This window comes from Knufia obscura, assembly GCF_036327395.1.
Source record: "Knufia obscura strain CCFEE 5817 isolate CBS 148926 chromosome Unknown scaffold_10, whole genome shotgun sequence".
NCBI classification, from domain to species: domain Eukaryota; kingdom Fungi; phylum Ascomycota; class Eurotiomycetes; order Chaetothyriales; family Trichomeriaceae; genus Knufia; species Knufia obscura.
This window is the reverse complement of record NW_027042696.1, coordinates 316,330-332,216: the sequence shown is the minus strand read 5'-3', so window position 1 is coordinate 332,216 and position 15,887 is coordinate 316,330. Positions and strand designations below refer to the sequence as shown.

The 15,887-nt window shown below is 51.8% G+C and overlaps 5 protein-coding genes across 5 annotated transcripts; all 5 read left to right on the top strand.

The window, feature by feature from the left end:
- Positions 1-83: 83 nt before the first annotated feature.
- On the top strand, positions 84-1,679 carry PMZ80_007932 (uncharacterized protein; the record flags this gene model as incomplete). Its single annotated transcript, XM_064876337.1, has 1 exon — positions 84-1,679. One exon carries the CDS (start codon positions 84-86, stop codon positions 1,677-1,679), a length of 1,596 nt encoding a protein of 531 aa, XP_064727644.1.
- A 1,468-nt stretch (positions 1,680-3,147) lies between these two features.
- SRB8 (RNA polymerase II mediator complex subunit) lies at positions 3,148-7,566 on the top strand (the record flags this gene model as incomplete). Its single annotated transcript, XM_064876336.1, has 1 exon — positions 3,148-7,566. One exon carries the CDS (start codon positions 3,148-3,150, stop codon positions 7,564-7,566), a length of 4,419 nt encoding a protein of 1,472 aa, XP_064727643.1.
- A 936-nt stretch (positions 7,567-8,502) lies between these two features.
- On the top strand, positions 8,503-10,926 carry PMZ80_007930 (uncharacterized protein; the record flags this gene model as incomplete). The annotated part of the gene is made up of 1 exon (XM_064876335.1): positions 8,503-10,926. One exon carries the CDS (start codon positions 8,503-8,505, stop codon positions 10,924-10,926), a length of 2,424 nt encoding a protein of 807 aa, XP_064727642.1.
- Positions 10,927-11,463: 537 nt separating this feature from the next.
- Positions 11,464-13,445, top strand: PMZ80_007929 (uncharacterized protein; the record flags this gene model as incomplete). Its single annotated transcript, XM_064876334.1, has 2 exons — positions 11,464-11,498; positions 11,552-13,445. 2 exons carry the CDS (start codon positions 11,464-11,466, stop codon positions 13,443-13,445), a joined length of 1,929 nt encoding a protein of 642 aa, XP_064727641.1.
- A 247-nt stretch (positions 13,446-13,692) lies between these two features.
- PMZ80_007928 (uncharacterized protein) lies at positions 13,693-15,132 on the top strand (the record flags this gene model as incomplete). Its single annotated transcript, XM_064876333.1, has 1 exon — positions 13,693-15,132. The coding sequence occupies one exon, from the start codon at positions 13,693-13,695 to the stop codon at positions 15,130-15,132; it is 1,440 nt and encodes a 479-aa protein (XP_064727640.1).
- Between the last annotated feature and the right edge of the window lie 755 nt (positions 15,133-15,887).

The window sequence follows — 15,887 nt, the reverse complement described above, 5'->3', positions numbered from 1 at the left end:
CCATCGCTGCTCATCTAGTACTTGACCACCAAGCATCATTACCACGATCATATCATTATTGGGAGCACTCCAAAGTTTTCAGCATGTCTTACCCATTTCCTCCTGCGGTCAGTGTCAGACCTACCGGCGGCGGCACCAGCATCAAATCCACCCTGTTGACGCCTCCTATAACTCCTCTGAGTGCAGATGATGTGCCATATCGGGCTGCAACAGACGACAACGTGAGCCTCAACATGAGGAAGGGGAAGCGTACATGTGCAAAAACCAAGAGCAAGGAACAACAAAAGCGACCTCAGCAGGCTCGGGCATCTAGCAGTGAAGTTCCGACGCTGGACACCATGGGACGCATCGATAAGGTTCGGAGCCACTCGCTGGGCCTCATAGCTCGTCCCGACTCGGGGTCTGTGTCACCGGGCTCGGTAAAGGCAGGCACTCCTCCATCCGAGGACGGCACAGGCAATCGAAGTCGTCGATGGACCTTGTCGTCGAAATCTGCAGCGACTCGAGGCTTCACTCCACTCAAGTCTACTGTCAAGCAAGCTACGCTGAGCGACAGAGTCGAGAGTCCCGCCATGATTACTCTTCGACGAGCAACGACGAATAAGTCACCGAAAAGGAACGAACTGACCTTCTTCCCAGAACCGAAATTCGGCAACGAAAGCAATGGATTGCTGTCGTATCTTGTGTCCACGTTCACCATGTCGAACCTATCTGATATGGCGGCGCCGCTGTTCGCAGACGCAAAGAGCTCCAGAAACAGTTCTGTCGGTAGTGGCGCTGCACACCCTGTATCCACATACCCTGCAGCAACGGTGTGTACAGAGACAACGGTAGAATCAAGCTTCATCAATCCCGGTTATCGTCCTGTCAAGCCGTCATCACGTCGTTGCTCAGCCAGGTACATTTCGGGTGAGACCAATTACGAAGTCATTTGGGATGACAACGACAGCCTAACATCCACCCAGGACTCTTCTGGACCATCGGTCCCTGATCGAAGGGTGTCAATGGCAGTTGTGAAGCTTGAATCCCAGCTGGCACGGAGTGATACAAGCTCAAGGAGACCATCTGACAAATCGATGGGCTCGTCCACTCGAGCATCACTGAGCTCAGCGAAGCAGAAGTACGCACAAGCTTTGACGCCAGACAAGCTCGAACAATTGTTCCCTCGCCTATTGCATAAAGCAGGCATGGGAGACCTGCCTAGGTCTCGCACTGGTCGCAAGCGAAGATCTACAGTATGCAGCATCACAGTTGACGAGCCAGAGCAGCAGACGCTAGCCGGTAACGGAGGCAGAAAAGCTTCGACATTCACGATCGACTTCTTCCCACCCTTGTCAAACACTACCAGTCGCAGAACAAGCGCAGCTATGAGTCCATCACGCCTGCCGGGAGCCGCGAGCCCATGTACGACAAGAGTCAGTCACAGCGGAAAGGACGCCGACACAACGTTGAGTGCTTCTCCCCCAAAACGCCGTCCTGGCCTTGGCAGTATGGTCGGATCAAGCAGTCACATTCGCAGACGCAGCTCGGCAATGCATGACGTTGCGTGGCGTCGAGAGAGCACAACTAAGCAGCTGGCCAGAAGTAAAGGCGAACGAGTATCCAAAGAGCAAGCACGAGACTCGGACACAGCTCCGTTGCTAGGCAGCAAGGGGAAAGGGCGAGCTTCGCACAAGTGATCAGGGCGGCTGAGCCAAGTATATGAACGGCAAGCAACACAGGCAACACGAGGATAGGCTGGTTTATGCAACAGCCGAGGCGTCGAGGCTGAAAGTCTTGAGTTCTTGGAGAAGTTGCATCTCGGCTACCTACCTAGGCAATTCACCTTCACGACCCTATGAACTGCTTTATAGTAGTAACAGGCATGATAAGTGTCCGATCAGGCCTCTGTGCGAACCTACCACAATTGTATATCATCCAACTGAAAAGCGTCGTGCCAGTAACTCTTTCCTATGCTACCTTCCTAATCATTATTGTGTACTGTAAAGGCCTCGGCTCCATCTTGGACCCTGTCTAATTCAGTCAGCATGCTCCCGATTAGGGAATCGCCGTTGTCTTAAACGACCGTGAGGCCAGCCATAACCTGAAGGTCCAATGGTACTAAGAAGGCATTCGATTGTTCTAAGGAGGCGAAGAGCCATGATGAAACTCAAAGGATTATCGAACGGCAGCTTATCATGATTTTATCTAGATGTAACCACCGGCTGATTTGTCCTCGAGTCTGTACGAGTATCACAAATCGCCCAACTTACTAACCCACCAACCCACCTTCAGGCTCGATTCGAGGAAGTGAAGTTCATAAGTCTGCCGCTCTATATCGAAACGTGCCAATTACCCGGTTGGTAACTAGGTATTCTAACTTGGTAGGCTCAGCTGAGCGCGGATTCTCCTGCCTAATCCTGGAAGGATTGAGGATGTCACTGGTGCCCTCATCAGACGAGCTGGCACTTATCACTGAACGAGTCAAACTTGCAGATGGCCAAATGGCGCTTGATAACTCGCCGAACATGGCGATAACGTGACCCTCTTATGATACCTTAATAATGCTGGCCCGAATCATCCTTTCCCACCCTTGCCACGGACACCGGCCGCGGCTGGCTGGGTTCTGGATCTGGCGTCGCATTTCGGCGTGCATAATTAGCTTAGCCAGCCATTCTCAGCTAAAGTGGACTCTAGTATTAGTGATGCATTTGCTTCTGCTTGCCCCGGCCTGGCCTGGAGTGCCGCCTTTACCTGGCGAGTCCGTGCTCTCGGTTACTCGTATCACAATTACCATATCTCCAATTCACCTTGTGCAACCACACTATCGCACGTCCATATGCAACCTCACAGGAATCACGTCAGGTGCCAGACAACCTCCTTACTGTGTGACTAAAAGCTACAACCAAACCCATTACCCTACTTTTCGATATCAACTCTCAGCAATCAACGTTTAGACCCGTTTACAAGCCCTCGATAAGCCGAACGAATGCCCGACCAGACCGAACAAATACCCCCAGAGACCTTCGATAACCACCACCGGCCATTGGTCATCCTAGGATTCTGGCTTCAACAATAGAGCATAGTCCATACGGCCGGAGCCAGGCACAGACCCAACTTCAGCAGTATCGTTCTCAAATCGAGGACATCCGCCGTCATGTTCCGGTCATGACCTCGAACCCTCCGGCGCAGCCTCGGCCGCCTCCTCCTGCCTCTTTTCTGTCTGGTCTCGCTCGGCAGCGAAGCTACCCCTCGTTGCCAACGTCTCGGCCAGCAGCTCCAGTCCGCCATGTTACTCACAGTGTGTTGATGACGTCGGATGTGGACAATAGGCCAGCAAAGAGGAGGAAGGTCAGCAGTCAAGGTTCGAGTCCCGCGTCCGGGCCTGCAGCAAACGCCGAGGAGCGAGAACCAGGTCCTGCTTCGCAAGTAGAGACTGCGAAGTATCTAGGCGTTGACTGGCTTACTGCGCTGTCCGGAGGAACAAGCACTTCAACTCCCAGTGATACAGGTTTCAATGGTTCTCTACCACTCCCAAAAGCGCCGTTTGGCTTGGGCCAACCAGCTGAACAACTGCCGGGCAGAGTCAGAACATCCTGCAGGTACCGAGCAGACGTTCCTGTACCGAACACGCCTGACTCTCTAAGATGTCCTTCGACCGCCCCGGTTCTAGAATCAAAGAAGCCTGCAGACTACTTCCCGTGGACCGGAAAACACGCCGAAGATGTCATCAACGAATCGAACGTGAAAAATGGCTACTGGGACCGAGCACCACACCCGCCAGAAAGAGAATTGAATACAGCCAAGGCGCCCCTCTACAATGCGTTCAAGCATCGGTCTGGCCTAGAAAGCCTATCAGCCCTCTTCTCGCTTGTACTGGGACAGAAAGCAAAACGTGGCGCTTTGACTTCTGCTTCGACGTTCCGACCTCCCCCACGGGTTACCTTGACCGAAGCCAAACGCCGATCTTGGATAGCTGATTTGGCAGATGGTGATGTTCCTCTACGGCGGCTCAGCAGGACTATTCCGCAAGGCATCAGGGGTACTTCTCTGCTCGACCAGTGTCTTGCCAACAGTGTGCCTGTAAATCGAGCGATCTGGTTCGTGAAGTGTGTGGGCGCAAATGAAATCCGGACGTTGAAGCGAAAAGGTGTCAACCCCAATGTAGCAGCCGGTGCTGAGATCAAGTGGTTGAAAGACTGGACGACGAACATCGAACAGTTTCTGGACAACGCCATTGGGCAGTGTGGTTCTGAGAGGTGGTTGGAGAATTTCAGATACTGCCTCCAAATGTGTACCAGGATGTACCAGGAGAATTTGCTGGACCGAGACCACTTTCTGGACTGGACGGTTAAGAACTTTGCCGACTGTAAGCTGGGACTAGTTGGTGCTTGGCTACCTTTGGTGCAGCTATTCCGGCTGGATTTGATGAGGTTCCGGAAACGAGCGAGGAATACGGCAGGAGCATTTATGTCGAGGTTCAAAGAGCTTCTCGCCATGGGCGCAACAAAAAGCTTGATTGGAGAGAAACTGAGGTCTGCAATTCAGGGTTTGGCAAACTTCAGGCCAGCATGTTTCCTGATGCCAGACCAGTGGCAGCAAAATCGGGATGCACTGCGGTCTTGCATGAATCTGGACAACGAGCCGGAACGACGATTGTTCGAGCATATTGAAAAGCGCAATGAACGATTACTGGGATTGGATCTCAAAGAGGACGGAGAAACGAACAACGACAGAAACGTCTTCGAAGTGCTCGACAACGCTTCTCCGCCGTTCGACATCAATCAGCTATCCGACAATCTATCGAGATTATGTCCGGATCATGATAAGTTGAGCCAGATGTGCATAGGGTGGGCAACTTCAAGATTTCGAGGCGGCAAGGCACGGATCTACCTTACAGCTCGCTTGCTACGGAGATGGTACCGCGCGGGCTTTGACATCGACACGAAACTTCTTACCTTCTTCAGTCAGGACCATGATCCTTCCATGTTAGATATGGATGCTTATCGACACTTATTCGCGGAGCTGTCTAGGAGTCAGACTTTCTCCAAGAGCAGATTTTTGCAAACCTTGAGTATACGTGGAACGACTGAGCTTAATGTGTCGGAGCAGACTTGTTCGACACTTCTGCGGGATTTGTGCTTAGCGGATGGTGAAGGACATATGGTTAATCTCAGGAGTCACCTTCTCAAGACTCAGCTCGGAATCGTGGCGGTTGGAAATACCACGACTCAAAATGTTCTTGCTGCTATTCAGCGCGCGATGCACGAAGCACAACTGAACCCTTCAAGCGCACATGTCGTGCAGCTCAAATTTGAGGAAATGCGAGATCTCGACTGGTCGATGAAGTTCGAAATCTCTAGATGGATACGTTCAGAGGCAGGACAGCTATCGAAACTGGCCATGGTGGAAGTACCAGGGAAACCGCCATTACCTGGGAGCAAACCATTCACTTTGGGTCAATTTCTCATCTTACGAGATGTCCTTGAAGCGCTTGGTGATATTGCAGTACTTGCTGATGTGCTGCATGTACTGTCGAACAGCAAGCAGGAAGCAATTCTGGCTGCTTTGATTGACACAATCCATTGCAATGCATCAACACTTTCCGCCATCGGTGCACTAGAGCCATTGCACAAGCTTTACGGGCAAGCATACATTGCTTTGCGTGGCATGAGGCCTTGCATACTACTATTTACGACGGCACTGATCGATTTATGTCAGCACTTCCCATGTCAGATAACCCCTGTGCGAGCATTGCAGCAGGATCTGATTCGAGGTGATCGCGGGAGAGCACTTGCCGCGTGTTCACCATTCAGTGACGGTGTGGCAGAATCTTTGCAGCAAGCAGGAGCAACGTTCACGGACGACTTCGAGGCAATCCTTCTTGGCGAACCCAACATGAGTGAGCAAACTATGACCTCGCTCTTCACGGTCCTGGTAGGGCGAATTACGAAAAATGATGGCGAGAATGGTCAGAGCACATTCACACTTTGTCAGCTACTTGCGAGGTTGAGGTTATTCCGACATGCACAATGTGATGCATTGATCAAGAAGTGGCTGGCACGAGTGTTCTCTGCTGCATGGTCACAGCTGCATCGAGGGATCGTGATGGAGCTACTGTATACTCGCTGCATTAACATCGAGACACTTCTGGATTTGTCAAACCAGGCACCAGCGGCATCGAAATGCAGGGACGGAATAAGAAGCATCGTTGCCACCGCCATGCTACCGCACGACCCGGACAATGATCGGCCACAACAAGGGTACGGTGTCAGAATTGCAGCACGGCGCCTCATGATGACGGATTCTGCACGCGCTCTTGATCTGCTGTTGACACATGCCGGTAGCGGTCAAGTTGTGCTTGAGGCTTGTGCTTCACTTCTGCCTGAAGTGCTTAGCGACCAGAAGAAGCTGATGTCGCTGTCGATTCCCGCAGCGAAGCGCTTACCAGTAATTGTGGACCAACTGCTGAGCATCTCGGCAGCTCATCGTGGTGTGTTAGACAAGTTGATGTCCCGCGTCAATTGGCTCTCAGTAGCATTTTGCAGTCTTCGCATACCAGAGCTCAGCGGCGATAAAGGGACCGAGAGTGATGAGACAGACGGCAAGGCTTCAAGCATCTTTCGTGGACTGCAACTCAATATCGGTGACGAGAGCATGGAGCCTGAAATCATTCAAGCCTTGCTCGGTGCGATGCCAGCTGCGGTCCGGGATCAAATCAGAGCTCGGGCTGAGGAACAGTTCTATAACAGCCTACCGAAGTTCTTCTTCGCAAAATCTGTCAACCAGTCACTTCAGTCCACACCCGAGGAGAGGTCAAAAAGTCTGGAGGCCTTGAGCAAGCTCGCCTCCCTTGGACCTGCTCATTCCGGTAGTGTGGCATCTGATAGTAATGGTATGCTTATCGAGAAGCTGACTATTATCGCCAAGATGCTCGGAGCCAAGACCGATGCAACTCCCAGCTTGAACGCCGTGGCTAACCCTTCGTCGCCCATCTCACCAGCATTTCAGAGTCTCCAAAATGCATTGCCGCCTCCACACTGGGACAATCGGTACAAGGACAACATTCTCGGTGTTCTGGACTACCTGACCATGTTTCTAAGGGTCACTAGCACTAGGGCCGAGTCCTTCGCTACAGCTAGTGGCGCGACACTCTCCAAAGCAAGCCAGAACGAGCAAATCAAGCTGGTCGCTCTCCTCGCCAGCATTGCAACTCAACCGTCACTTGGGCAGCTGTTACTATCGAATTGCGATGATCACTCCAAGAGCAAGATCAGAGATTGCATCAGCTTCACTTTAGATATGGCCGCGAGACTGGCGGACAATCTTTCAGACGAAGCCAGGATCCTATGTACACGAATAATGAAAGACAGATTACGAGATGAACGGATAATGTGGTTAGTGGGGAGCATGGCTTCTTGCGCTGCGATAAATAATACTGCTGGCCATGGCTTGGTCATGATGCACGAAACAAAGGGCAGCTTGGGTGATTTCAGGCCCAAACAGTGGGAAATGCTTGAGAGTGGCGGCGGGAAGGAAGGTGATACTTGTCTCGGGTTAGGATTGTTCGGCGCGAAGCGAGTGTGAGTTGTTTGGTAGCTTGGAGTTGTTTTCCGGCAGGGATCGGCCTGGTAGTAAGCATTGGGAAAGGATCTGGAGTATTTGGGGCATATATGCATATCTAGGCGCATTTCATGGCATGTAGGGACCAGATAGCGGCAGTGAGCATGTCTCTGGCGTCGGATATAGAGATACAGACTACGGTTTTGACGAATACAACAACAGATTGAATGTTCAGGTTTCCGGTCGATCTTGTCCACAGGCTATGGTCGATGCAACTACGAGTCTTTAGCAGTCACGCAGCGTGTGCAAGTGGGCGAACGCTGGACAAGTGGTAGGCTTCGTATTCGAGATAACCCCCAAAAGCCCCCACGATGGACCGGTGCCAAGAGCAGACCCACTCTACGCATGGGCCAATGTTAGTGCAAATCCTCGACATGCAGCTGGCCAATGCTCGTCATTTTGCATCTGATGCTTCACAACATATTCGCTAAAGCATGCGATCTGCCACGAGTATCCATGCGTTATCGTCCATGTGATCCTTGGGCGGTCACATTGTCAAAGATGTCGACCACGAAGACGAGAGTCGAGTGTATGCGGTGACCGCTTGGCCGAAGGAATGAACAGATGATGGTCGTTCTTGCCTCATGCCATGGCTGCCCTGGCGCGCCTGCCTTGTCAGAAAGTGCTTTGTTATCACTGACCGTGAACAGCCATGACTTCCGACGATTCCTTACCCTGATGTACAATTCCTACTCATCTTCAATACTGTCCTAATCATACCAACACCACATCCTTAAGGACATATCTTTACCTGTTGTTTTGCTGGTTCTCTCACCTCAGTGCTCTTGGATGGCTCCGCCTTCAACTTAGTTCCAGCTGATATCTAGCCAATCCCAGAAACTTCACGTCGACACAGTCCTATGCTAGAACCTTTCCTCCACCTTCAGAGATAATTGCAATATGAGCGGTACCACTGGCCCGCAGTCGGGCCCGTCGGCGGCTGCCTCACCCACCACACCAACCCAAAGACATCCTCACTTCGAAGACAGCCCACCCATTGTCGAGATTCCGGGGTCTAAGGACGGAGGAGCAGACAGCAGACGCGGAACAAAGAGTACAATCAAGCGGAAGAGATGGACTCTAGGTATACTGGCAGACAATAACACGGATGAGGTCCCCGGCACAGTCTTACTGCTATCTAAGTTCTCAACCAGAAACATTCCACTTGGTCTGGAGCACGAGAACCAGAGGGGCAGAGCCTCGACTAGAGGTTCTATGTCTGGTGAAGCCGAAAGACGACGTTCCCTCTCTGAACAGTCCATACAGTCGATACCAGCACAAAAGAAGACTGCAGATGGGCAAGTCATCCTGGAACCGCAGCCAGATGACTCCAAGAACGATCCTCTGAATTGGCCCGCATGGCGTCGAGATGCCGCTCTGCTATCTCTAGGCTTTTACTGCATGCTGGGTGGTGGAATGACTCCTATCCTAGCCGCTGGTTTCAATCAGGTTGCCGCCACCTTCGATACCACTCATGCTGCTGTAGCTCGGACCACTGGTCTGTACATGATGGGTATGGGCATTGGTTGTGTCATCTTCTCCCCCACTGCCATACTGTACGGGAAGCGTCCCGTCTACCTACTTTCAGCGGTCCTCTTCATCGTGGCCAGCATCTGGTGTGCAGCTGCACCGGATTATGCAAACCTGGCGGTTGCCAGAATATTCCAAGGCATTGCTGTCAGCCCAGTTGAATGCTTGCCGTCTGCTACAATTGCCGAGATCTTCTTTCTTCACGAAAGAGCCTTCCGCCTTGGCGTCTACACGCTCCTGCTCCTAGGTGGCAAGAACCTGGTTCCACTTGTCAGTGCTGCGATCATCCAAAGCCTTGGTTGGAGATGGGTTTTCTGGATTGTTGCCATCATAGTGGGATTTGGCGGCATTATGTTGTTCCTCTTCGTGCCTGAGACATTTTGGAGCAGAACGCCACGGCCAAAAGCTCTATCTCGAAGATCCACGTCTAGGTTACGGCGATCGAGTACCTCCAGGAATAAAACATTCAGGACAGCCAAACAGCAATGGTCACAGAAGCCCTCAAGGAATCCGAGTACCTCAAAGTCTCGTAGTCCGAGTCTTGCTCATCACGATATCGACCATGCTGACTTTCAGGAGAAGCAGCAGAGTCATGATGGCACCGGTCTTGATGGAGCAGGTAGAAAGCCAGCCGGCCTACAGCTCTCATTATCTAATCTTTCACCCGCACCACCGTCGGAACTCACATCGGCAAACACTTCGGCGGGCGTGCGGTTCGCTAAGGACGACCCCAGTCTGCCTCACTTGCATAACCTTAATTCGCCTTACTACACGGATCTTAAGAAGAACGATAACTATATGGATTTCCATTCTGCCAGAAATGAAGCACAAGCAAGGCCAGCGCAGGCTATCTCCGACACCACACATGTCCATCCAAATCGTCCTTCGATAGATACTGCCGTGGCCGATCTAGAGAAACAAGATTCAGCGTTGCCAAGCCCCGCGGGTTCCACTCCTTCTATAGACGGAGCTACACAACGACCAGCTCTCATAACACGACCGTCTGGTTTGAGTTATACTGCGGATCTCCGAGTCCAACCGCCAAAACCATGGACACAGACACTGAAGCCATGGAATGGTCGACTCAATAACTCGAGCTGGTGGAAAGCAGCAATTCGGCCAGGCATTCTGTTCGCTTACCCCTCGGTGCTTTGGTCAGCTCTAGTCTACTCGCTGTCTGTCGGTTGGCTCATCGTTCTCTCTGAATCCGTATCAGAGATCTACGCTAATCGCGACTCGTACAATTTCACCTCCCTGCAAATTGGACTTGTCTACATGTCTCCTTTCATTGGTGGCATCCTTGGTACAGCAATAGCCGGGAAGTTCTCTGACGTTGTCGTGCGATTCATGGCTCGAAGGAATGATGGCCTGTATGAGCCTGAGTACCGTCTCGTGATGTCGATACCTATCGCGATCAGCACAGCCATTGGCCTCATGGGTTTCGGCTGGTCTGCCGAAGAAAGAGACGCATGGATCGTACCAACCATCTTTTTCGGCGTCATTTCATTCGGCTGCTCACTCGGTAGCACAACAGCAATCACCTTCTGCGTCGACTCATATCGACAATATGCGGGTGAAGCATTGGTGACGTTGAACTTCAGCAAGAACATCTTTCATGGTTTGGTATGGAGCTTGTTCTTCCCACAGTGGTTGGAGCATGATGGGTCGAAGACCGTCTTCGTCGCCATTGGTGGCATTCAGCTGGCCTGCATGCTCTTCACGATTCCAATGTACATCTTTGGCAAGCGGGCACGAATGTGGACGGTGAGGAAGGGAATGATGGACAACTTCTGAGCATCAAGGGACTTTCTGCATATGGGCGAGTTGGCACACATGCCAATTATCAGCATAGCGATGCATCTTTACATTGGTACGGTTGTTATTAGATACCCGGGTCTCGGCCTACCTAATATCATGCCCGCTACAGGGTTTCTCATCCAGGCTGGTTCGTATCCCGCGCCCGCCAGGGTTTAAGGCAATACCGATGCCATATTTGCACGACGTGTGTACAGCATACTGTTCTGATAACTTTGAGCTGGTATAGGTCGTCTATTGCCACCACTGCTATTCTGGGTGAGTTCGTACCCTCGGCCAGACCGGCGACGGATCCACGTCCTGGGCGACGCGCCTAGCCGTTAAAGGGCTAACCCCCGAAGAACGAAAGAACCAAGCACCTACGTCACCCGGAAAAAATGATCCGATAATCCCTGACTCTGAGCAGATAGCCGACAGAATCTAATTCGTTGATCGTACATGCCTGAGGCAATATATGGGTTCCAAAAGCCTGAATGATGAAGTTTGACTTCTCTCCTACATTGCGCGGGCAGCGTAATGGCACAATCAGAACGCCTCGAGGAGCTTTACAAGTAATACGAGTTCTCCTCCACTTACTACGTTGTCACCTGCTTACTGTCTCCAGGTACTTCCGATCTGCTCGAGATGAAGTCCACATCGACATCGATTGTGATGGCGAATATGAGCCCGGCCATGCCCAATTGTCCCACGATCCTGTGTTGAACGCCCTCGCACAGTTGGGTGTACATCGGCTTGGCTGTGAGCGAGCCTTTGTGTCGCTCATCGATAACGAAAATCAATATGTAGTGGCAGAAGTGACCAAGTCCGTTTCGCTCTACAATGGCGGCTATCACCCTGCTGACGGAGGTCTCGCCATCGGAGTGAAGGTTATGGATTTGGTCTCTGGGGTGTGTCCCGGGACTATGCCTGCGTTCACAGATCTAACGTATCAAACCTCGAGTCCCAGCATAATCGCCAACGCGAACAGCTTCGTCATTCCCGACTTCACCTTGGAATCAGAATACAAAGCGAAGCCCTATGTGACGGCCTTTCCTTTCATGCGCTTCTACACTGGAGTGCCGATTCGTAGCGATGCAGGCCACGTGATCGGGACCTACTCTGTTATGGACAATAAGCCACGGAAGGGGATAGACGAGCAGGATCTTTTGGTGCTTACCGAGATCGCATCGAGTATCATGAGGCACCTCGAGTTGCTGAAGACTCAAACAAGCCACGACAGTGCGCTTAGCCTTCTCAGGTCCCTGAAATCCTTCGTGAAGGGCAGCAACACTTCTGCGGGCACGGCGGACACCAGGTCTGGTGTCCAGAAACAATCGTTGCCGATGGAGACAGGAAATCCTGTCGGGCCCGAGTCGCGCAGCACAGATCAAGCACCACCGGATACAGCCAGACACGAATCGTCCAATGCTTCGACGGGCAACGAGTCTTATGCCCCTAACGGTGCTTCGGCGTCTCAAAATAGGAGTGTCGAGTTCGCTTCGCCCTTTGCTAAGCCCATACAGCCTGAGTCGTCTACAGGCGTCAAGACTTCTCCAGACAACATGGTAAATGGGGCTTCTGTGACTTCAGCTAAACAACGGAGCGTTCAAGGTTCGGAGGCTTCCGCAGCCTCTTCTTGGTACGGGGCCCTTCTTGAACGAGCCTCCAGTTCGATACGAGCAGCGATGCAGATGGATGAAGTTATCTTCGTGGACGCACCGTCTTCTACTTCGTCATTTCCTGAACGCAATATTGCCTCGAAGACCAATGCCCCGACTTCGGCAAACAAGTCCACGAGGTTTACCACGAGGAACCAGGAGCAGGTTGCAGACCTTCCACAACGGGGTCACTGTCGCATACCACGGTCCAACGGATCACACCCGAGTTCTCATATCCCATTAGGTGATGCTGCCCACCTTACACCTAACGAGCAACATCGCATCTCTGAAGATCTACATAACAGTCTTCTCTCTCAATTTCCTGGGGGTTGTTTCTTCAACTTTCCAAGTAAAGAAACCGAAGATGACCCCACAGTTCCTCCGTCGGCAGACCATACCGATGCGCCCAGCACGGATCGTACGTCTTCGGCGTATGTGCCTGGCGGTGGTGAGCAGAACCACCAGAAGCACCTCGAAAGCGCCGCCCATTTAGCCTTCCCATTGGCCAAGTCGATGATGTTCCTGCCACTCTTCAGTCTCGAGAACAGGGATTGTCCTTTCAGCATAATCGCATGGTCCTCTGAGAAACGACGAATAATACAGCAAGAAGATTTCTCTTACCTAGGGTTGTTCGGCGTAGCCATTGAAGCCGAGTTTGCTCGAATATTATCAGCCATCCAGAACCGAGCAAAATCCGATTTCATCTCGTCTATAAGTCATGAGCTGAGATCGCCACTTCACGGGATTCTCGGTAACGTCGAGCTCTTATTGGATAGTGATGTTGGTCAAGAACAGCGGCAGATGGCTGAGATGATTGAGAAATGTGGAAGATCATTGTTGTCGACTATGGACCACATGTGAGTGTTCGCGTACGCAGAGATGAAAAGAAATGCTAATGGTTATGAACAGCCTGACCTATTCCAAAATCAACAGCAGCACCAAAGACCGACGACCATCAATCCATGGTATCGGGAACAACGAGGCTGAAGCTGCTAGCATTGATTTGAGTGCAGTGATTGAAGACAGTGTCGATACACTCATGACCGGAAATCATTTCCGTGCGCTTTCGAGTAAACAGGGTGTTTCTAGCGGGAGCAAAAGCCTTGTCATGTCGTACGAGCGCCCAACGAGGTCAAAAGATACCCAGCAAGAGCCAGGTCCTTTGGTCAATCTCACGATTGATCATTGTCCATCCTGGTACGTGGCCACCGACGCGCCTGTATGGGCGAGATGCGTTATGAACGTACTTGGCAACGCTCTGAAGTACACCGAGAGCGGCATCATCGAAGTGAAATTACATCTGGCACCACCTCCGACTGATGAGTCAGGCGAACACATGAAGACGGCCATACTGTCAATCAGCGACACAGGCCGTGGCATAAGTAGCGACTACCTTCGAAGTCACCTATTCCAACCCTTTCTCCAGGAAAACGCTTCCTCAAATGGGCTAGGCTTGGGTCTCAGCATTGTGAAGAAGATGATCGATGGACTCAACGGGTCGATTAATGTTCAAAGCACCCTGGGTAAAGGTACAACAGTAGAAATATCCGTGCCTCTTGCTGTTGAGTCTTCAATGGAACAAGGAGACCACAGCAACCTACACTATCCTGGCAGGAAAATATGCTTTGTAGGTAAGACTCAGAGACGAGGTGCTCCTGAGCCTGACTCGCACTTGCCTTCGCGTGGAGAAAACGGAGCAGCGTTGTGTTCCGCCTTGTCCGTGTATTGCAGGCAATGGTTTGGCATGGAGGTGAGTCATGCAGCAACCCTGGAGGACGCCGAAGCAGATGTCGTGGCAATTTTTGACAAAGAACTGGAGCTTTTCCAGAACGGCACGATCAATGACAAATACCAAGGCAGCCACTATCCGAGGCGCGCGTTGATTATTGTTCCGACGGCATCCTCAACGAATACACGTCCCCACTCAACCAAGACTGATGGCGTCTTCCACCTGATACCACCATTTGGGCCAAGACGGCTTGCTGCCACCCTGAAACAGGCTCTCGACTACACGGACAGACTGAAGAACGGCATAACCACTTCGGAGAAGCCTGCAGTTGAAGCAGTCTTACCATTGCGAACGAAAAGCCAAGAAGCAGAACCCAATCAAAACGGCGTTGTGGTTGCACCGAACGAAGCTCCCGTTGAAGAGCATCAGCCTGAAGCACATCCCAGTGTGATGACCTTGATCGTCGACGACAACGAAGTCAACGTGAAGCTCCTAGAGAAATGTCTGAAGCGATGGGGTATGGCCTACAAGACCGCTTTTGACGGCGCACAGGCTGTCGATATTTTCAAGAATTCCGGATACACGTTCGACTACGTCCTGATGGATATCTCAATGCCAGTGATGAACGGTATTGAGGCAACACGTGCGATTCGCAATCTGGAAGCTGCGCAGAACTCGCACCCACGAGCCCGGATCATCGCCATGACTGGCTTGGGTAATGAGCGTAACCGACAGGAAGCGCTTGCGAGTGGGATGGATGTGTTCCTTACGAAGCCTATTCGTTTGCGTGATGTTAAGACGCTGTTGGAGGTTGGCTGAAGAGGATGAGGAGAATGCATCTTTTCTTCACACGAGGTCAAGAGATGGGCACAAGGTCAGGTACCCACAGAGAAGCACCACGTCGTCGCCAATATCACCACCAAGATCGACTCCTAGAAAGGCTACTCGAAAGAACGACCGCCTCGCACCAAACCTCCAAGAGACGTTCCTTTGAGTCTTGCAATCCACGATATCAAGGGTTAGTTTTATCTTTGAACCCCTGGGACGATTGTTAGCACTGCTCTTACGCAGCACTGCGAGTCTTCAGCCACCAGCAAAGAAACTACTTTCGATCGTTCTCACGTCCTCGAGATCGACCTAACCCTTACCTCCGATCCGGCACGGACCTTTGACTAGGGTTGAGCAAGGGGCGTACTCCTCAGTCAAAGAAAGCGAGATTGTTAGAAGTGGCTTTCTTATCGAGCCTCGCGCACTCAGACAATCAATAGAGACGCTCATCGACCATGAATCTTCCATGGTCGCAGCGCACCGAAACTGTTCCGAGTTTTGCCGCTCAGGTCGCCTCTCAAACCTGACTTCGACGCTTACTACGAGGTGGACGTATACCGCTATCTCTACGAGCTCACCGCCACGAGTGGCCTTCACTATCTCCCTAGTCTGCCACAGGAGCGTGTCAGTCAACTCTCCACTGAGGACGGCATCAACCGTTCTATTCACAACAACAATCGACAACCTCCGCGATGAGCTCATCTCGAAAGTGGTCGCCCCTTCCACCTCCTTCGCGATCATGCCGC